The sequence below is a fragment of the Argiope bruennichi genome, chromosome 1 (genome assembly GCF_947563725.1).
Source record: "Argiope bruennichi chromosome 1, qqArgBrue1.1, whole genome shotgun sequence".
Taxonomy (NCBI): Eukaryota; Metazoa; Arthropoda; class Arachnida; order Araneae; family Araneidae; genus Argiope; species Argiope bruennichi.
The window spans coordinates 16,369,410-16,393,184 of record NC_079151.1 but is presented as its reverse complement, the minus strand read 5'-3'; the positions used below and the strand labels follow the sequence as shown (position 1 = coordinate 16,393,184).

At 26.0% G+C, this 23,775-nt stretch overlaps 1 protein-coding gene across 3 annotated transcripts in view; it reads left to right on the top strand.

The window, feature by feature from the left end:
* Positions 1-1,707: 1,707 nt before the first annotated feature.
* Positions 1,708-23,775, top strand: part of LOC129962267 (zinc finger MYM-type protein 4-like) — a 59,167-nt gene continuing 37,099 nt past the window's right edge. For 2 of the 3 annotated variants that reach the window (XM_056076022.1, XM_056076014.1), the window contains exons 1-10: positions 1,716-1,835; positions 7,875-8,055; positions 10,342-10,965; positions 12,342-12,381; positions 13,413-13,516; positions 14,540-14,788; positions 16,882-17,139; positions 18,431-18,628; positions 22,180-22,416; positions 23,023-23,323. In XM_056076022.1, the coding sequence (XP_055931997.1) occupies positions 7,945-8,055; positions 10,342-10,965; positions 12,342-12,381; positions 13,413-13,516; positions 14,540-14,788; positions 16,882-17,139; positions 18,431-18,628; positions 22,180-22,416; positions 23,023-23,323 (2,122 nt within the window). In that variant the 5' untranslated portion in view covers positions 1,716-1,835; positions 7,875-7,944. Of the gene's footprint in view, positions 1,836-7,874; positions 8,056-10,341; positions 10,966-12,341; positions 12,382-13,412; positions 13,517-14,539; positions 14,789-16,881; positions 17,140-18,430; positions 18,629-22,179; positions 22,417-23,022; positions 23,324-23,775 lie in introns of all 3 variants that reach the window. The other variant, XM_056076017.1, reaches the window with a different exon arrangement.

The following is a 23,775-nucleotide window of genomic DNA, read 5'->3' as shown; positions in this document are numbered from 1 at the left end:
ATGTTGAATTCATATGCACTTTTATGTCATCTTTATTCATATGCACTTGTTTGTTTTGAATTCATACGTACTTTTTTTTATTTTGTTTGTTAATAATAAAAAGCAATTCTTCTTAACAAGCTTGCATTACAAAAGAATGGTAACAGCAGCTACTTCTGTTTTTACTAGAATAAATTTCACCATTCACTAGATCATGAAATATCATAGAGAAGTATTTGGTAACATTTATTTCATTTATAAGGATTACGTAACATTTATTGCTGAAATAAAAAAAAGGAAACGGAATAAAATATTACTTCGTTTTTGACTGTTCAATAAAATTTGAATCAGGAAAACAACTCAATCTGAATTTTTTTGAGACTCAAAAATCTGAATTTTTGAGATTCAATTTGAATTTATTTAATTTCGAAAAATAGTTTTATAATGTAGTTACATAAAAGAAAAATAGCTAATAAGTTCATTTGCCTCCAGTTGTTTTCCATTCTAAAAATTAATATTAATAATTCTATTTACAAAGATTTTTTCATTCTGTAAAAGATAATGAAAAAATCTTTAATGCACGCTCAATGGAGAAATTAATTTTGGCTCGACACCGGAGGTTCTTGTGACACAAATTGGAAGATTTTTATTTCATTATATGAACATTCCGATCTTACATATACCCGACATCCTCATTTTCCCTAAAGATTCCGCCGATAAAGGATCCCAACAGTCCATAAATGTAACAATCTATACAAAAATACAAATTTTCATCTATTGTATGGATTTCTCAGTCCACTGACTGAAAACAATCGATAAAGCACAACATCTAATTTACCTTTTCTGCGAAATTTAGTGCAAATTACAGACTGAATAGACGGTAGCATAATTAAATGACCTGCATTCAACACACTTAACTCCTGTTCACCGAAGCGTCGATTTTATGAAAAAATTTTCGTATTTCAACTGTTTACCTTGTAATAATTGTAAGATAGGATTTAAATTGCTAGTACCTTTGATATTCAGCTCTCCATGAATCTCTTTCATAACACTGATAATTTTTGCCGACGAAATTCTTAATATCTTGCCAATAGAAGGGTAATTACCACTTTGTTTCCGTATTGTCGCCGCCCTTGCCTAGAACATTCGAGATGCATCGAGGTCAAATGTCCTCTTGTTGATGTGGTACATAAGGATGTTTTGATAAAGTTGTGACTTTTTATGGTGGTCTAATCATCTAGTAACTACTGAAAATTGCGAGTTCTATACCAAAATAGTCTTCAAAACATGGCATTAATCTAAATATACCAAATACAGTAAGAACAAATTTAATGGCTCTAGTACAGGGTGCAATTTGAAATGTAATTTATAAATGATTGTCCATTGTGATATTGATAAAAAAAATCATTATAATCTCATTCAACATTTTTTATTTCCGTAAATTCTGACACAGATATGGTGTGCAGAAGCTGTTTATTTAATTCATGATATGTCTTTTAAAGGGGGAAAAAAAAAGAATCTTCTCCTTATCTGTTTAATTTCTCTCTTGTCAAATACTTAGCCTAAGATTATCGTTTATATCTATTTTAAATTATGCGAAAAGCTTATCCGGGAATTTATGTAAAAGTTATTTTTTAATAAAGTATATACAAATTGAAAAACAGAAGAAAAAATGGCAAATAATTATAATTGTCAATATATTTATGTTGATAATATGGCAATGACACTGGGAAAGATTCGAGAACTAGCGTTATTAATGGCGCTACACATTACTAATACTTAAAATTAATGTAAAACTATCTGTAAATTAGGCAGCTACATTTACTATTTGAATGTACAAAACATTTCATTAATAGGTAGGCTGCAATTTATTATTCTTATCTCATATTGATTGTTGAGCAGTCCATCTTACGCCGGCTTACTTTTTTTTGGCATTATTACATTTGTTTATTTACCATCCTATCACTAATTTACAACAAAGCGTACTGTCATATATGCTTTGTATTGTAAAAATTGGGAAGAATAAACATTTATGGGAGGGTATAATAGACTTAATATTTCAATGGTTTGTTGTTCATAATGAATTTTATTGGAGATATTAAAAAATATATATGTGAGGTCGCGGAAACATTGTTATATGGAGATTAAATCAGATTCTCTAATATATTCAAGCATTATTTTTTCATAACCCATCCGTAAACATCTAATATTATTTGAGATCTATGTTCGTGAACTGTTTTGTTAAAGTAATATTAACTTTTTAGTTTAATTAAAGCGCTATTTGTATTAAATTTCTATCACCTCTCTAGACATATTCCTTTTACAATTTTTTATATTAAAACGCTATATAAAAGTAAATGCATACGTACTGAATTTTTTTTTTATTTTTAAAATTTCTTTTTAAATGAAATATTTCATTACATTTGAAAATTTTTTTCACTTTGGAAATAAAGTGAACAGAAAAAAAAATGATAAATATTTGGAATTATTTTTAGAAGAAATGAATTTTAAAATTTGGCTGTTAATAAAAAGTGGGATATATGTGTTTTCTTGAGCTATTATTCTGTTATTAATGTGAAATATAGATTTTTATCTATTATATTTACATTGCACTCAATTATATTTTTTACTAAAACCATCAATGGAAACTGGTATTGTTGGTAAAGAAAAGTTTACAAGTGTCTATTAAGATACAAGTTTTATTAATTTAACACATGTTTTTATAAACTCCATAAGATTGCCGTTTAGTTTTGTTATTTTTAAAATTGTTTCTTATATGTAAACTTTAAAATTTATATTACTTCTATTAATAATAATTTTTTTTGGCTCTACTGGCTGATTATTTGACTTAGAACTACCAAATATGGCATAGATATATTTGGGAGTGTAAGAATGTGCATATTAGAGCAATTGAAAATTAAATAAGATTTTAGCATTATTCTGCAGTAACTTTTAGAAGCATTATTATTGTAGAAAATTGATTTTTTCAGCATTAAAAAAAAGCTCTTTCAGTGATGTCAATTTAATTAAGTGTACATTTTCCCTGAATTTAGGTGGTTTTTCAAAATTATTTATCTAATTTTCAAAAACAGCTTTCATTGTTGCAATGAAATTCTAACCATTTTCATTATTAATTGCATAATTTTCTTCTATTGTTAAAAGGTAAGGAAGAAGTTTTTTTTTTTTTTTTTTTTTTTACTCTCTATATAGTTTACAAAAAGTATGTAGGTTAAATTACAATACTTTGAAAGTTAGATGAACCAGTCAATTATTCCTTTAATATCTCTGTAATGTCATGGAGCTGAACTCTATTATTAAGATTCTTTTACACAGTTAATCGAGCAGATTTAAGGCTGTTAAAATATTATGGTTCTAATGTAGTCTGTCACAATTTGATGCCTAAAAATACTTTTTAAGAATCATAAACATAAATTTAAGCATAAAAAGTTTAAAATTTTACTTGTTAAATGAATTTCTTATTAAAAGATAGTATTTTTTAAAATTTTGTTTTTATTTGGAAGCTTGTATCTTTCAGCTTTAAAAAAATTTATTAGATGCCCTCTAAAAGGAGTGTGAACTCTCATTTAAGGATAATTAAACGTTCTCTAAATATAACAAAATGTACTTCTAATATTTTAAATAAAATTAAAACTGTAAGTTCTTTATTAACTGTCCATTTTGTGGGCAAAAGAACAAAAATGCCATAATTCTACAAAAGAGTTGAAATCTTCCATTGGAAATTAAGATGTCTTGTATCCGTGTACTATTAAATGAGAAAGAAGAGATGAAATTTTATAAATTTGACTGCCTATGGTTCAGATATTATTTCTTAATATTAACGTTCCTTTGATTGCCTTTATAAAAAATTAATTATATTAGATATGAATCTTATTATCTTAATCACAAAGATTTAAGCATATTTTTCATATATGATAATAAACTATCTTTAATGGGGCAGAATGGGATTTTAATAAAATTGTTAAATATTAATAACCAAATCATAAAAATATGCATCAAAAGTAGTTTAAGACATTATTCTGCCTGGCATTCAGATCACTATAAATGCAATGGTGTATTGAGAAGAAATGGTGGATTAGCTGTATTATTTTGGCAGCTTGCAATGGTTGTACTTTGACAGAATTTTAATATTATTTTTATTATTAGCTTCATACGCAAGTTCAAAGTTCTGTTACAAATGCTGATCGTAATTCTACCTGGTTAGCATTTATTACACATCTTAAAAAACAAAAATTTGCAATTTTTAAAATTAAAAAAACTTGCACAATGATCAAAGGTGCAATATAGTGTTGTAACTTTGCTCCGCACTTGTTATAAAAAAAAAAAAAAAAACATATGTAAAAAGATTAATTTTATTCACATAATGTATGGTAATTATTTTTTTAATTAAATTTCAAAATCGTATGCATAAAAAATTATTTACAAGAGTTTGTTGTTTTTAAGATTTAATCCTCTCAAGATATAATTACATTACTATTTAATGAATGAGAAAAATCTTAACTAAACTTTGTAATTTGAAAAAAAAAAAAAAAAAAAAATCAATATTTTTAAAATTTATCTTTTTTAAATCTCTTTTTTTTTTTTTTTTGTTAAAATCGTAGAGTTTTTTTAAAAAAATCCTTTTCATATTTAGTTTTCAGATCATCATTTAATTTCAATGCTGGTAAGATTAGTTTTTCAGTAATACTCATTCATTTAACTTTGGGTCTTTCTTTGCTTGCTCCTATACTTTACTGAACCTTAGGAAAAGATCTCACATTTTTATCATATATCGCTGACTAGATCAATGATAGGTATAGACTGACAAGAGTTTCGATCTGAATCTGTATTGATGAACCTATGATCATGTTCGAGATATAGATATTTCATCAGTCGTTCAGTTGCAAATGAAGACGGAATCTCTTCATTAGGAAAAACATTCTTATTAAAGTGAAGAATACCTATAGCATCCAAGTCTTCCATGTTATTATTTAGAGTCTGATTTAGTAAACTAATTTAGTCGCATCAAATATGGTTATAGGTTTATATCTATTGTTAACATCTAGTTGCTCATTGCCTAGTTTTATAAGTTAGGAATGGTCCAAATTCATCCCTATCAAATGTATGAATTTAATGATGGATGAAAGGTGATCATAATTGCACCATTTTCTTCTTTTATCATTTAAATAACAGGAATAGTTGTATAAATTTTGTAGTTGTTAAGGTGCAACAATGTAGGTTTTTCAAAACCTTGTCAAATATGATTGATAAAATGCTTAAATAATTAAAGGACAGTAGTCTTCTAAAAACGTTGAAAACCAAAAAGTAATCTAAAAATTGAAAAGTTATCTTTTAAGAAAATAATTGTAGACAAAAAGTAATCTAAAAATTAAATTACTTAGAATTAAGATATTCCATAATTGTTTAGTAAATTATAGCTTGAAGTATACTTAGAAGTATTTTCATTAATCTTTCTTTGAAGAGTAAACTTTCACAAAGAAATGAAAAGAGAATTTAGTCAGGACTCCCAAAACAGTTTTATCTTCCTGCCATTAGAATGTTGTTTTGAGATTGGAATGGAAATCTCTTGCAATAAGCCATTAGACCAAGAGTCAAATAGAAATGGAATACACACAGATTGCAATCTCTGAAAATGATTTTGAATGAAATATCTCATATTGTATTTCAGCAAACAGGAAATATTGTCCTTTTGATCTGATCAAAGGAACAACATATCATGGTAGTCAAAGATGCAACATGTGAAACTTTTACACTTAAACCTCTATAATTCCTCTTTAGATTATAGTAGAAAAGTTAGAGCTTGTACTAAAATAAGATTATTAATCTGTCTACAATATGCATTCACTAATATTTCTTAGAAATCATAGGTAATGTTTGTTAGAAAATATTGGTGACTGAAGAAAAATATGGAGGTGGCTAGAATATTTTTGATGAGATCAGTGGCAGATTGGGTATTTTGCAGTCCTCAGCAGTATATTTTGATGATGCTTTTGTAAATAACTGACTAATTTAATTTCACATTTTAATGCCCTTTTAACATTAGTGTTTCATTCTAGAATAATATTCTTTGTACTTTAGTTTTGTCTTTATTTATCTAAGTAAGTTTAAGCTGTTTCAGTTATATATGTATAGTGCAACAATCAGTTTAATGATGATGGCTATATCTTAAATTTTAAAGATTTTGCAATGATTAGATCTGTTAAAAAAAATCTATGAACTTAATTTTAGGTAGGAATATTGTAATTCATGTCTCAAAATTTCCTGAATATATAATAATTTCCAATTACATATAAAGTGTTTAGCAACAAATGGATGATGATCAAATGAACTCCAATGACGTATATCAAATAAGTTTGTCATCCTTTTGTTCACGACTAATTAATAATTGATCTTGATAACTGTTTCTGTTCTTCATATGTATAGCCTACTTTTATTGTTTTTTTTAATAGTTCTTATGAGGTCCTCAATCTTATTATTTTGTATAAATTTTTATCTTTACACATCCATAACATGCAAAAAAAAAAAAAAAAATCTTTTCTAATTTTGCCCTGTCAATATCTAGTATACAACTGTATCCAAGAAAAATATGAAGAATTTAGACAAAACAAGAAAAAAATATAAAATATCCTGGCTAAAGAGGGGTGCATTTAAAATAGCATTGAAATTAAATGATATACAAACAACCCTATTCAACTGGAAAGTTTAATTACTTCATTTATTAACTTTAGTATGAATTGAATAAAATCTAATATGATAACATTAGGATTCTAGAATTTTTTTAAAATGTTTTTAGAAGTATCTGAATATGTGTGTGTCTGTCTCAGTGTGTAATGATCTCTTAATCTAATTTAAATCCTAATTAATTTCCTAATTTTTATCTTAAATTAGCTTATGATACTTTATTCAAAAAATTTTCCTTATTTCCTTTTCCAAATCCCATTTTTTTATTTAATTATTTCTTACACACTCTCTAAAAATTCTTAATGCCTATGGCATTCTTTTCAAAGATACTTAAGATTTCCTTTCCTGTATCAAGACACATCAAAGAAAATTCCCCCCAAAATCTTCTAATAAAAGCACTAAAGGAAAAAATTTTCACACTTTTCTTGTACATCTTGATGTAGATGTGCTTCATCATGCCTCCCATGACAAATATGCCCTAATGTAGAAAAATGAATTGAAATTAATTCCAAATTTGTTCTTTTTGTCCATTCATCTTCAAAATTATGTTACATATATATAATATATATTCTAAGAATAATATTCATGATTATTCCAGAAACTTAAATATCATCATTCGCAAACAAGAAAGCAGTTAATATCACTGTAATGAACATATACCTAGGTCTGCTAACATACAGTGATTATTTTGAAATAATTGTTTCACATGAGAGTCGCATCCAGCTTTAAAGTTTTTATTGTTCAGTTGTGGTTTGGAAATAGTTTATTTTGAATGTATGTATTTTATACTTGCTAATATAAGTTTTGAATTAATTAAAACTCATTTTTTAATTTTATTCTATTTTTATGAAAATACACATAACTTTTAAATATTCTTAAAAATCTTTTAATAATTAAAATTTATTTAGTTCACATAATTTTTGTGCCATTATATTATTTTTTAAACTAATTGAATAAATAAAATTATTTCTGAATCCTTAAATTTTATCATAAAATTTATCTTTTTTTTTTTTTTGCCAGAATTTTGAATTGGAAAGAAATATTTTTGAATCTGGAAATTAGTTATATGTATCTTACAAATTTAAGATTTTTTTTGAAATTGTTATTTGCCTGAAATTTAAGCTTCTCCCTTCCTTTATTTCTGATTTTACATCATTAAGTATATGTTTTTATAATTATTTTTTGTTTTATTTAAGTATATCTTCTTTTGAAATCAGTCCAAGTTTTAATTTACTGACATTCCAGTTATTATATAAATTGGTGATCATGCCTAAAGCCAGGAAACAATCTACTGCTTCTTTAGCCAAGAAGGCTCGAGCAAGAAAGGATAAGGTGCCATTGCTGAATTCTGATGAAAAACCACAATCAGTATTAGAAGTAAGTATATGCAAAATCGCTGAGGAAAGTGTCGTATCTAATGTAATTAAGCTCGATAAGTAAGCGAATATAAAAAAAAAGATAATCTCATATATGTGTATTTATTAATAATCTAAGATTAATAGCATTTAAGAGGGATGATGAACCTATTTATTTATTTGTGTTGATAAAGTTATTTTGAACATTATTTTATTATATTGATGATATGCTTGTAAAAACAATTGATCAATAGGAGATTTAGTTCTTTTATTTTCTCTTCAAAGTTTAGAATTATTTTACGCATTTAATTTTTGTAATAACTTAAAAGTAAAAAAAAACATGTTTTTAGAAGAGGAACTGAAGACAAAAAAAAATCATTATTACAAAGATACCACAAAATAAAATTTTATAGAAAAGCTTAATCGTTAATACTTGCATTATTATAAATTCTAATGTTATTCAAATAATTAGTAGAAAACAAATTGAATCAATGTGTGTGCACTTGATTAACCTCATCTACATAGAACATGCATGAGATGCAAAGAGATAAGTAGCAGAGCATAATCTTCCATCACTCAGCAAAAAAGTTATTTTTATAGCAAACTAACAGGAGTGGAGAATTTACTTCAAATTCTTACTGTAGTAGTAATTTGGTAAATAATATGCACTACTGTTATGTAATAAAAAGTGGATTAATATTTTACAAAGATTTTATAAAAGTAACTGTAATTAAGTCCTTGTGATAGTTTTGTTTATCTTTCTCTAAAAACCATCAATTGGTTTTTTTTTTAATTTCATGTATTTTTTTTACATATTTCTGTAAATTACTTGTTTTTCATATTACATTTTTTTGTGTGTGTATCAATGGTTATTTATATTTTGCATTCATGTCTTTGATAATCTAAAATTGTTTCAAAATATTGTTTCTTACAAACGTTATTGCCTCTTAATTTATGGACTCTAGTGTATGATTAATTACTACTAACAGGAGTTATTATTAATTTATTACAGATATGCAACTTGGTTTTTTTCCGCCTCATATATGCAATAATGAGAAATTTTGATTGCTAAAATATATGCAATGAAAATAATAAAGTTGAATATCTGCTTTTTCAAAACTTGGTAATAAAATTTGAGACTAGTTGGTTTGAATTGTAACATTTAACATGAGTAATTTGTTTCAATGGAGGAACTGAATTGCAAAATAAACTATCCAGTAATAATACTCTTCATTACAATAGGGTTTCAGTTGAAGTTACTTGATTTTTTTTCCTCTGTAATACTTGTATTGTTTGACTATATATATATATATATATATAGTAAAAACTTGCATTTCTTTTGCCTTCTTAATGGGGAAAAAAAAAAAAAGGTCAATTTTAGAGATTTTTCCTTAAGAAGGCTATATGATGTTCATCTGATATATAATAAATATGCTGTTTAAATAAAATCTGTATAGAGGCATTTGTATAATTATGTAATATATATATAAAATAAATAAATAAATAACATTTTATGCTAATTTTACTGCAAATATTCACTTAATTTCCTATATATAAATGTTTAATTACATTATAAGATTTTATTAAAAATGATTCACTTAAACTTATCAAGAAAAATGAAAATGGGAATTTATATCTTTTTTAAAAATAAAAGTTTCTTATCATTAAAATGATTTAATATTTTATAATTCTGTTTCTTGACTTCTGTTCTAATTTTATTCATGTTTCTTTTAGTCAATTATAAAGATTTATCTTTTTCTAAAATTTCATTTAGTTGGGTTTTTTAAAAATATTGTATCTAATATTCAAGTAGTATAAAAAATTAATCATGTTAAAAGTTTTGGAATAATTATTAATTTGGATTTTTGTTCCTCAGTTATGAAGCTGCTGTTTGATTTTATTATGATCAAAGAATTTATCAATGTTATTTTACAATTCATACTTTTAAGTGCATTTTTTTTCCCATGCATAAACCAACTTAATTTTTTTTTTGTAATCTTTTGAAATTAATGGCTGTAATGTGATTTAAATGTTTGTTTTTTTAAATCTCTAATAGAATTTTGAGATAAATATGATAATTTTCTTATTAATAAGTTAGTTTTTAAAGCATATTGGTGTTTTAGATGTGTAATTTTTCTTTTATACATTTTTTTTTAATTTCAAAAACTTTTTTGAATAAATTTAATGAAAAAAAATTATTTATAATCTTCAAAAGTATATATAGTTTAAAAGTATGCATAGTATTTCAATTAAACTTGTCCAGTACTAGTAGTCAACTCTTTTTGATAATAATTCCTTTTAATTTTAGACCACATCAGATAAAATGACAGAATCAACTTCTGATGTTGAAATTATGGACATTAATGATTCAGGTGAAAATGTTGTAAGTAGTAGTGTATCTGCAGATAAAGAAAATGGAATCTGCAATAAAAATGCACCAAATGATATTCTGGTCAAAAAGTCTAAGAATGATGTGATAAAAAGCAGTTCTAATCATGATGCTAATATAAGTGGAGATGAAGTTACTAATAGTGATTCTATTGCTGAGGAAGAGAATAAAAATGAAGCCAACTCTCAATTAAACCTCTCGGGTGAAAATGACTCTCAGTCAGCTGAGCTTAAAGATTCATTAAAAACTGATTCTAAATCATCAGAAAACCATAATGATACTGATTTGGAAGTGAAATGCATTAAGGTTGAAAATGAAAGTTCTGATTGTCCATCTTCTACTGTTACTTCTGGAAAGCAAGTCTTTGTTGATGAAAATGTTAAAAAACCTAATTTCATCCCTGAAAGAGTGCTGGATGAATCGCCAAAATATTCTCCTGAAACAATTGTATCGGATGATGGTCCTTTAGAAGGAAAATCAAAAACAGATAATTCTGATGTGTCAGAAGTAAGGACAGCTAAAGCAGATGATTCAGATGCAAAGGTATTGTGCAGATTGTTATGAATTTTAAAATTGAAAACAATAGAAACTTTTAAATGAAATTTACCTTTTTAAGTGATAGAAAAAAATCTGTTTTTCAGTACACTCTCTACCTTTTTCTTTATTTTTTCTCCTCCCGTTCCTTTCCCCCGTTAAATGATGGATGTATTATCTCTAGTATGTTGAACTTATATTAGTAAATTTCTGTCTTTTTAATGAGTGTTTATTTTGAATTTTTCTAGTTTATATTATTATTATCATTATCATTGCCTGTTTTTAGTAATACTTATATTTGCATTTTCAATATTTTTTAAAGCATAATCAGCTTTTATAGAATATAACTCAAGGGATTTTTCATATATATAATGATAAACTGGTGTAAAGAGAAAAATATAACATTTTTGCTGATTTACCAATTAATTTATGAAATTATGGATAGTAAATATACTTACAGAGATTATTGAAGAGAAATTAAAAGTAATAAGCATATATTTACCACTAAAACATTAATTGAAAAAATATAATTGAATTTAATTGAACTGAATTTGAAGCTCATTTTGGTTTAATGACACTAGGCAAATTACTACAGTGTGTAAAAATAAAACCTTTGCAACGTAATATAGTTGTATTAATAACATCATAGTCACTTTTTTAAAGAGAAACAAACTAAAACAGGGTGTGTAGCATCATGAAAAATGTTTACATTTGAAGATAATAACACATTAAGCACATTAGAAGTGTTTGATTTTGAAAAACAGATCTTTAAAATGGGGTTAATTTTCTTGGGAAGCACAAAGCAAAGATTTTTTTTGTATATGTTTTGCCAGATTTTGATTCTAATAAGTCATAAAGTTTTGTTTACTAGATATATTAAGAAAGAGAACTGACAAAAAAGAAATATTTAGAGGAGGAATCCAGAGTGAGATAGGTCCAGGAATGCCAATACATATTAGAATAATACTTCATGATATATTTTCCATTCCTTATTTCTTCAACAATAGGCACACCTGTAAAAGATGAATAGTATGAAATGCAGACAGTTGCAGTCTAACTTACAACAATTTAAAAAATAATTAAAATTCTATAATTTTTAGAATTTATTGACTTTTTTTAAATGTAATTTTTTATTTATTTTCAACATAAATATGACAAAAAAAAAAGTTCCCTTCTAAAAGGTTTTATCTATGCTTTATTTTTTACATCAGTGTTACCATTTTCAAAAGCAATTATGCTTTCCAAATAACCAGGTAATTTCTTAATTTTGCTAAATGTTTGAAAAGACTACAGATATTTATTGTTAATGTTATAAAAGTTGACAATTTTTAGTAATGACAAATTACATTATCATTCCTTATTTATTTTTTGTACTTGTTTTTTAGACAAATGGAGATGCAAGTAATACAAATGCAGATGCTGAAGGTAATTATTTATTACATGTTATTTTTTAGATTTTTGTTGTTGTTGTTGTAGTTAAAATAGCTTGAAAAAAAGTTGGTAAACTATCATATTACTTTATATTTATTATAAGAGAAAAACAATCCTTCCTAATTTTTTAATTTTCTTTTAAAATTATCAAAATTTCAGAATATATATAATATCATATTTGGAACTTATTTAATTAAATTGAAGTTGATGTAAGCAAAATAATTGCACCATCAAGCAGTACTGCTACATAATGTTTAGATTTACATTTTACTTTCCTTATCTTTCATGTTGCTTTAAAATATATAAAACTTAGTGTATTATTCATAGTGTGTGTGTGTGTGTGAAAGATTCACAGAATTTTATTTTATGAATGTACATTTGTATTGATTTTTCTAGCTTATAGTTATTTTATTGATTTCTTCTTTCCATCTAAAAAACAAAAATTGACAAGTTGAATATTTTCAATGGAAGGTAGCAAAGGTAATTATCAAATGCTAGGAATGTTTTTGCTCTCCCTCGGCTATCATTATTATGAAATAAAATACATATCCTGCAATTCTATCTTTAAGATATCTCTAAAGATTTTGAACTGTATTTCTTTTTTTGTATGTACTGTATGCTGCTGTATTTTCAAAGTTTTGTGCAACAAAAATACTCAGAAGAAAGTTGTTAATTACATTCTTTATTCTCCTAAGATTAAAGGTTTCCTATTTACTATACATAATATCATGGGAAATTAAATTTATATACTTATTTTTACTATAAACATTTCTATTTATAATTTGAAAATATAGATTTGTTTGAACAGGTTTCTTGTAAATTATGTGTTTTAGCTTGAACGCTTGTAAATAGTTGAAAAATTTTCTATCAGAATGAAGAAAATTCAGAATTTTCTCTTTTTTAATATTTTTAAAAATTTTTTTTTGAAAAAACTATATTTGCTTAATGTAAATGCTTAAACCAAAGTATTTTTGGAAGTAATATTGTTTTGTGCATTGAAGCTAAAGTCTGTTTCTTGCTTTCAGACAAAAAATATGAAACCAAACATAAAAATGAAGGCAAATCTAGTGGTAAAAAGGAAGGTGAAGGGGGCAAGAAGAAGAAGAAAACTTGTGCCCAATGTGGAATGGTATAAAATTATCAAATAGTATAGAGTGGTAAAAAATAATAGAAAAAGTAAAATGTCTTAAAAATTTCCTATTTATTTTTATTGTTCCTATTTATTTTTATACTTCACAAGTGTATGGCGCTGTTTGAAAATTATTTTCATTTTTTTTTTTTTTTTTTTTATCTTTTTGCAAATACTCTTGCCTACTTCCATATCTTTCACCATTAAAAGTTTTTATTTGAATATTTTTCAAATTCTTATTTAAACTTAGTTTTCTGGAGAATAATTGTAGACAATCTTTCAGCTATTATCTTTTAAGATTAGATTATATACTGTGCGATACCCCGACCTAGCCAAAAACCACATAGGAAATTTAAGATTAAAATAAAATTATATTTGATATCTTTTTTTTTTTTTTTTTTTTGAATAACATCAATTATTGGTTTTTCCAAGTTTTGCAAAATAAACATTGCTTTATTTTCAAATGAAATGAAAATTATAATACTCTTCAAAAAATTGAAGAGAAAAGCTAGTATACACAAACACTAAAAATGAGAATGATGGGAAATTGCAATAATAATAAATAATAAATCAGTATGTAGAGACAACATACTATATCTTTACATATTCTTTCAAAGTGCTTAGTAGATGTACTGTTAGACAGTTTTCACGTTTACTGTGCTATAAAGCCATGCATTTAGCAACACTTGTCATGGTAAATAATATTTTATTTTTTTAATTACTTTTTGTCTTTATTTTTTCAATCAATAAACAAATGAAAAGTAATAATTTTAAAATTACTTAACTGTTTGCTGTTTCATTGAAATTTCGGGGGGGGGGGGAGAGACACAAGCAATAACAAACTTTAAAGCAAAATTTTTAAAAATCTGAAATTAATAGTTGATGATTACATATTTGTTGCTGCAACATAAAATAAATGTATTAGAAGAAATATTGTGTAGAAAGAAATCCCTATGCATGATTTTTGAATTATAACTTTGTCATAGAGATGCCATTGCTGATCTAATCTATATTTTATTTTAGAAAAAGAAGTTGAATTTTCGAATCGTTTTCCAAGGAAAAGCATATCAATTATGTTCTGAGATTTGTTACAAAGATTTCAAGCAACAACAAACAGTAGCTCCTAAACCTGCACCTCCACCACCAGTAGAAATTACTGATGAAAAGTGTGGTCAATGTCAGAAAAAAATTATTTCTGGTCAATCCTATTTTCCTGCTGTTGGCGTTGTAAAGCCTTTGTGTTCAGAAGAATGTCTGCGAAAATATCATGATGTAAGTTTTGCAAAAAACTGAAAATTACTATTATACTTAAATTGTTTTTAAAATATATTCATTGAAAATTACTGTGAAATCTGTGTTTGATAATACTGTTTACAGTGAGTTGCTTTTAGCAGTATTTTCTTTGATCTCAATGGAATTCCCAACTTACTCAATGTATTATGAATTTTTCCACAGCGATTATATTTTCAATGTGTCTATTTATCACAATTTTATTTTTAAAAACTGATAAAATTTTCATTCCTTCTTTCTGAAAAACAACACAACATGGACGAGAATGTATGATGAATTTTGCTTGGACGATCTAAAAGGGCTCTGTTGTACTGTTGTACGGAAAGGAGTGGCTAGTGATTGGAATGTGCACGGGTGTTCATTTTGTGTGTGGATGAACACTGTCAGACTTATTTGTTTACATTTTGCTTTTCAGATTCATTGTTTGTTATTTGAAATTAATTGTGTTGAGCTAAAACTTTGAATCTATGATCGTTAGGTATAAAACATAAGTATTCGAAGAAAAGCTATGAATAGTTTTGGAAATGTATCTCTGCCTAAAGGAAATTAATGCTGCTGTAAAGTGCGGAATTTCTCAGTCAACAAAATCTACTTTTTTGGATTTGAGTGGAGTTGAAGTAGTGTTGGTGCTGTAGAAAATAGTAAAAAATAAAAATTATACTTGCACATTAATGGGCTAATGATTACTGAAAAAGCAAGATTCCTATCTATGCTGGGCAATAACAATTTCAATGAACCTTAAAATAAAAGTAAAAAATATTCTTAATTAAAAATACTTAGTTATTGAACTTTCTTTTTAAAAAATTCCTAATATTCAATAATAATTGACTACTAACTAATTATTACTTTTAAAAAATTAATTTAAAAAAACCCTAAGTGATGGTGAAATCATAACTTTAGAATTTTCAAGTGACACCATCCCCATGCTAATGTAGCATAAGCCATCATTGCATATTATTATTATTATTTGGTGATGCAGTTTATAAATCATTTTACAATAATAATGAAAGTTAGTCTATTGTAGAAATATCAATAAAATTTTATGCATTTCTTTAGAATTTGTTCCAGAGCATTAGGGATAATGCTATTCTAAATACTTAAAATTTTAAATTTTGCAAAAAAAAAAAATTAGGTTTTTAAGATATTGCCTGGCTGATATAAATGATTATATCAGTCAAATTATACTCCTTTGAAATGACTTTCAGCAAGCATAAGTGCTCTTATTAAAAGAATAATTGATTTTGCTTGTAATTTTATAATCTTAGAATACCTTGACCACAATGTGTGGCATATATATAACTAGAAATAGATGCACCATAAAAGTTGAAAACAAAGTCTTAAGATTTACAAACTTTCTGTGTTTTCATATTGAAGCATCCGATTCTTTCAATTAAAAAAAAGTGCTTATTTGCATCTATTAAAGTCATCATAAATCCATGCACTTGAATTTTAAAAGCATAAATTTACAGATAATCTTATTTTAAATGGAAGGAAATTAATTATTGCTCACATGATAAGCGTAAAATGATCATCAGCAATTGCTCAATGACAATGTGCAATCACTTGCACACTGAACAAGTTGATGAAGCTTTGGTGGATTATATTAGAACACCCACCATAAAGCCCTAATCATTCACCACATGAGTTTCACATCTTTGGGCCACTAGCAAGGGCATTAGAAGGTTGCTGATTTATTCTGGTATCATGGATACTGTTTGAAACTGGTTTCAATCTCAGTCTGGCAATTTCTATGAATAAATTATTTACCATTTGCTGAACAAATAGGACCAGTGCTTCTGTAATTCTGATTATTACATTTAAAAATAATCTTTGCCATTTCTTCCTATTGTTCTTGTTTCATTTTCATTTGATCTGCATTTATTGCTTTTTTTTAGATTAAAAAATGGTTATTAATGTATATATCTGTATACTGTTTTAAAGCATATATTTAATAAAATATTAGAAATATTAATTAATATTTTTTCATTTTCTTATCATTATTATCAGTTATGTTGATTTATGAAAATATTGCAAGTGTTGGGAATTTTAATAGAGTCAATTATTTCTCTTTCTAGCATAATGGACCTCCAAGAAATTGTTCACAGTGCAAGAAGAAGATTGAAAGTGTTTATAGTCAGCTAACTTGGGAAACAATGGTATTCTGTAATGAGGATTGTTTGGGGAAATATCAATCATTTTTAGGCAGCCATTGTACTTGTTGTCAAACTCCAGTACAGCAATCGTCACTTGGAAAGTATTGTGTATGTTTTGGAGCTGATATCAGACAATTTTGCTCTGGTACTTGTTTAGAAGAATTCAAAAAGGGACTTAAGGTAAATTTTCTTCTAAATACTTTTCATAAATTTGAAAGAAATTCTTACATGCTTGATAATTGTTTTCTTTTTCATAACTCAAATCATGTTATATCAGGAATTGATACTATATAATAGCTATCTATTGTTTAAAAAAATAAAATGTTTTCATCATAAATGACAGTATAAACTGTTGTGTAAATGTTATCAATAAATTGTAAATCAGTTTTAAAAGTAGAAACAGAATATGATATTGGCTAACAATGCATTAATTTGCTCATTAGGAGATGAATTCAATGTGGATCATAAAAGGAACTGTTGTATTTTCTGCAGATAGTAATGGACAATTAAGTGAAATGTTTTCCTGCAACATTAAAGGATTTTCAAAAACTTGCTTCAAATTATGATGTCATTTTGAGTAAGGACTTACAAGTATAGGCTCCTTTATATATCCTCTTATAAGTATAAAATAAGCAGCAATTTACTCTTCATTTACTTTTTTACTTAAATATAAGCAGATGAAGAAATGAATGAAGCAATATTCCTTCTTTTAAAGCCTATGATTTGAATAAACCCATATAATCTGTGTACCAAAAAATAAAAATTGTTTTCATAATATGTCTAAAATTATTTCTGTTGAGTTTATAGTCTGTTGAAAAACTGGATTGTATGCAGTATAGTGGCCAATTCATATAGTTTACAACCGGAAAAATATTCAAAGAGATATTGTCTCATAAAAAAAGATTCAATTATATATTGGCACAATTATTAACATAAAATAAAGAGACAAACAGAATACTACATATAAAATCACTGTCACAATATTCAAATCAAATCAGCTGTATTACTTATCAGCTTTTATTTATGTGACACAAAAGCTTGTGATTTGCATTTTGATTATTATTTTCTGATAATCTCTTACTGCCTTACAGTTTCTATTTTTGAACTTGTTTCTACATGTTTATTTAAAAAATCATAATTTTTTAATTGTTTCAAGCAATTCATTTATCAAATCAGATAGTGGGACTTTTTCATCTCTCTGTTGTCCATTGCATACCCCTTCTTCAATGATTATCATTTTAGAGATACATATAAATGTATATTACAAAATTAAGAACTTTCAATTAATTAAAAACATTTTGCCCATTTGTGATCAATGAGTAATGGTTTTCAATTATTTAAGTACTAGTAAGTTAAAGTAGGTTTTTTATTTATTTATTACTTATTTCATTGTTTATAATATGATCAAAGTTTTAAAAACAGAATTATAATGACAATTTAAAAAAAAAAAAAAAATTCAATCTTATTTCAGGTTTGCAGTTTTTGTCAAACTGATTTATCAGCAGGAACTGATGGTTTTTTAGCCCCTGTTGGAGATAAGGGTCAGTTTAAAGACTTCTGCTCTCAGCAGTGTATGGAACGTTATGAAGTGATGAATAACATTTCTAAGACTGTTCCAGACGTACAAGAATGCTCACATTGCAAAAAACAAGGCTCCTTCAAAACACAAGTAAGCTATATGGGTTTTACAATTTTAATTTTAATGATGTGATAGTGTATTTGCGATATATGTTGAATCTGGTTCTAAAATTTATGAAGACTAAATTTTCAGATCCTTAAAAACTGGATTAAAAACTTTTGCTAAAAATTAACATTGGGAAAAAATTTTTTTTAAATTCATGCTGATTAATTAATCTATGCTATCAGATCAGTTTATTATTTTTTACTATGCAACACCTAATTCCCTTTTCAAAATCATTATTCATATTGTAATGCCTAAATTTTGCAGTGAAAGTATGTGTAAAAAATTTTATCATTATTTAGCATTTTTATTTTACTAATAAGCCTATTTTAATATGGCCTGATGACAAACCGTATGCTTGGCGCAGTATGGCCAAAGATGGCTCTTGCGCCATAAAACAAACCAAACAAACAAACAGATCAGTTTATTTTTTAATTAGAAAATTCTATTTAAAAAATTCATATTTTATCTAAATTTAAAATGCTTCCAGTTTTGAAACTAATTGACTAAGAAGGCTATCTGGAACAACTTATTCAGAATTGAATTTTATTTAAAATTTTAGTTTTTTAAACTTGCAATTGTATCAAAAACTATCATTTTCAGACTTCATATCTACTCTATTTGATTTGTTATATTATCTTCAATAGAAGAACTCTAATTACAATTTCTTGAAAATGTTCTCAATAAAATACAATATATATCACTATACACAATATACACTCTTAAACATTATATAAATAAATTAATTTCTAAATGTGTTTAATGGCTCTGCAAAACTGTGAGATCAATTATTTTATCTAGAACATATTACTGTGCACTATGAACAATTTAAATAAATTGTATAATAACATTTTCAAAAACATAAAAATTCCTGATAATATTTTAAATTTAAAATTCCACTGCCCAATTTATTAAGAATTATATAAATAACTTTGACTGTTTTACAGTCAAAGTTGCATTGGAATTATACTATGCTGCACTGATTTTGAAATTTTCTACATGTCTAATTTTCTAGAACTGTTACCAATTTAGCAATACAATGAAATTATATTCAATTACTATTCACTCCTTGATTTAAGTGGATAATTTTTTTAAACTGATATGCTAGGTTACATAGAAAATTGTACTGTCCTCATTAATTAAAATATGTATTAGCCTAAATATAAATTCATTTGAATAACACATCTTAAAAAATAATCCTTAAATATTTTTTTCTTGTAAATATTGAATATGATTTTATATTCAATATTATTGACAACATTTTCTTAATAATGTATTAAATATAAAAATTAACTGAAATAAAAATGCAATAAATATTTCATTATGAAAATGAAATTGAAAAACAAAACCATTTTAGAGTTATAATGAATTCATTTGATATAAAGCATTCTCTTGGAAGCAATTAACTACCTCAAAAAATAGTGTTGGAAAGATAAAAAAAATTGGGTGTCTTGATTGACAATATCAATCTTTATACAGATATTCTTTCTGAGAAATTGGTTTTTCAACTAGCACATGATATTTCTTCAGTTTATAAAATGGGTAAGGGGTTTTCATTTTTAAATCTTTAATAACATGAAAGCTTCTTTTGATCACTCCTTCTTTTTAGGAGACTAGCATCCTATACCTCAAATATGCTACTTTAGTGATCCAAGTAGAAAATATTAACTTATGTGACTGCTTTTTTTAGGAGACCAAGAAAATCTATCTTGAATATCCACTATTAATTTCTGTCTCCAATAAAGCCTATACTGAATGTATTTCAAAATTTAAAAGGATAACATTTTTCTTTAAAAAATTATGTTCTACAAATACAGACACCTTTTCACTACAGCAGTCTTAAAGTTTTGGAGTTTGGTTTTTCTTTTCTCTCTCTCTCTCTCTTTTGTTTCTGTATATATAATGTTCTGAATTATTAATTTTTTTTAAATAGATTTTATTTTTATTATGCCATAATGTTTTAAATATCTAAAGATAAAACAAATATTGCATAGAATTGAGATGGTAATATGAATTTTTAAAATATTTTTTACATACCATATATTATAAATTTATGCAGCCATCTGGTTTGCTGGGAATATTTTTAAGCTTTAAATTATGATAATGTCTTGTTGTTTTAATATGGTTATATTTGTTTTAATTATAGTGCACATGACAGGGTTGCCACGCTACTAGAAAAACTCGGAGAATTTAAAAATCAACAAAGAAAATAAAACTGGACATTTTTTTTTTTTTGAAAATTTTTATAAAAATTATAACAATGCAGGGAATTTTAAGTTTCTTATTTATTTATTCATTTTTTTTTCCATCTAAAAAATGCCAATCTCTAAAGATTGCAAGAATAAAAGACCATAGTCATAGCTTTCAAAACCGAAACAATACCATTTTTGATTGTGTAATGCAGAAACTCGTCCTTTTCTACTCTCTCCCTTTTTTTCTGTATAGATCAGTCCAGTTTTGATTTGTGAGACAATTGTTCCTTTTCCATGAAATTCCGGAATTGCAACTAATACACAAGACTTCTGTAACTGCTTGAAAGTATAGAATGCATTCCTATGGCAGGAACATTCAATCTGTGAAGCAGTCCGGTGGTGTTTAGTCTTCAATACTTGACTAAATAATATTTGAATTACTAATCAATACTTGAATTTATTGAATGGTTTGCTTAGTATTTGAGAAACTGTGGGCTTATTCAAAATAAATTAGAGAATTTTTTTTTAAACAATGAGCTACTTAAAATGTGTATTAATACATATTGGACAGATTAAAAAGAACCAATCCTGATTTTGCCCAGCTGCATTAAAAGGAATCTTTAAAAATAAAAACTTCAGGCTGTTTTCTTTTTAAAAAGTTGATTATTATCACTTCCCTAAATCTTGTCATCACTTGAAAAGCATCATGTTTCTACTTGAGACTTCTTACAGTTCATTGTACTTCAGAACTCTTTAGTCCATCTTTATGAGTCATTTTAAAAACAGTAATACCACTTGGCTGTTCTTCAAATTTCATCCTTTCGTGATCTTCATTGAAGCATCCTCGCATCCATAAGTGAATATTGTCATCATTGATATCTTTAAATGATTGAACGATTAATGACATTTTACCATACTAATTATGCATTATCTAGTTCTTGTACATCTGCATGACTTTGAGGCATCACAAATTACAAATTAAATTCCACTTAATTGATAATGAAAATTACTGAGGGTCTTTGCATATTTATGATTTTTAATTACTTCAGAAACAATGTCTGGTAATGAAATTGTTTTAAAAATTTAAAAACTTTGTTACAGAACTTAATAAGATCGCAAATGGATTTTAGCATCTTGGTTTTATATTGTTTATAATTGTATATAATTAGGAAAAAATATTTTTTAAAAATAGTTTTCCATAATGCTTCTTTATTCTTCTAGAAATATAAAAATGTGAATAAATTAATAGTTTTAGATATTTTTTTTAATGAAAAGTAATGCAAAATTGTTTTGAAAATGTGTGTTGAAATGATCACATTTTATTTATTGAATCTTTTTGTTTTCCAGATTAAGTATGAAGATAAAATGTATTCATTGTGTTGTGATTTGTGTGTTGCCGGATTTCGTAGTACATACAAAATCACAGATAAAATTTGTGACACTTGTTATAAATTTTTTAAACCAAGTGCAGATGAAAATTTCTCATTGAAATTTGAAGGTTTCCCAAAACATTTCTGTACAAAAGCATGCATGACTTTATTTGTTTTGTCTCATCGAAAAATCATCCAGTGTATTCAGTGCAAGGTAAGTTTTTCTGATTTTCTGCATCATGTTATATATTTTGTTCTGCTTTGAATGAAGAAATTAAGTATTTGCATTTATATTTTAAATGTTTATTTTTTACATGTATCGTGGAAATAAATTTCAAAAATCATCTTCCCTCAGAGCTCTTAAGTCATGTTACCTCTTGTTCATTTGAAAATTAGGCAGTTTTGCTCTTACTATAAAAAATAATAAAAGAAAAATTGCTAAATAAAACCAAGCATTATTTATTTGAAAAAATAACTTTGCAGTTTTATTTATAAAACAATAATGTATTTATATTTATTTTCAATCGCACACACAAAAAAATTATTCTTGAATTTTACTACTTTAAAGAAATTGGTAGGTAATTTTGTTTATTTGTTTAATTCCAAATTATCCCTCTGAAACTTCTTAAATGTATGTTATCATAAATTAAGGAAAATAAGTTTTAGATTTTAATTACTTTTTTATATTTTTTCTAGTTGTTTTCTAGAAAAAAAAATTGTTTTTAGAAAATATATTTGTTAACATGCATATTTTAGCCATCATTTTTTATATGCTTGTTCATGTAGAAATTTTCAACTTTTAACTATTTTTTATTTTTAGGTAAAGAAGTACACTTTTGATATGATTGAAAGAATTAGTGAAAACAATCAAGTGCAGATGTATTGTTCTCTTAATTGTTTGTCTTTGTTTCGTGTTAACTTGAGTGCAACCTCTTCCAAGTGTATCCGGTGTGATAATTGCGCTAAAAACATTCCTGCACAGTATCATCTGACCATGAGTGATGGATCCATTCGAAACTTTTGTACTTATCAGTGTGTTTTGTTATTTCAAAATCAGTTTACTGCTGTTCCTGCACTTACTACATCTACCACAACACGGCAGGCTACTACTCTTAAACCTGGTTTGTACCTGTTATCATTATTGAAAATTCAGTGTATTAAATCCTCTATTTTCTTAATAGCATGTATGAGTGAAAAATACATACTCCAACAAGAGGCTGAGGTACACATACTTATATACAGGGTGTTTATAAAGTCCCGGACCCATTTTGATGTTTAATAACTCATAAAATAATAAAGATATAAACACACTTATGACATTTATTGATGGAATAACTCATATATTTTCCTTTTCAGGTTTGAATATTTTTACTTTTGTAAATATCGTCTGCGCGTGTGGTTAATTTCAGATAATTTCATTTTCCAGTCTAAATATCTGTACTTTTCTAAATATTGTCTGCTTATTAATTGCATTTTTCTCTCTTTTGTTTTTGTCAACTATTGCAATGTTATGTTTACTTTTGATGTGTTTGTTCTATGTAGTACTTTTGTATGTGATGTTTTATTCGAGCAG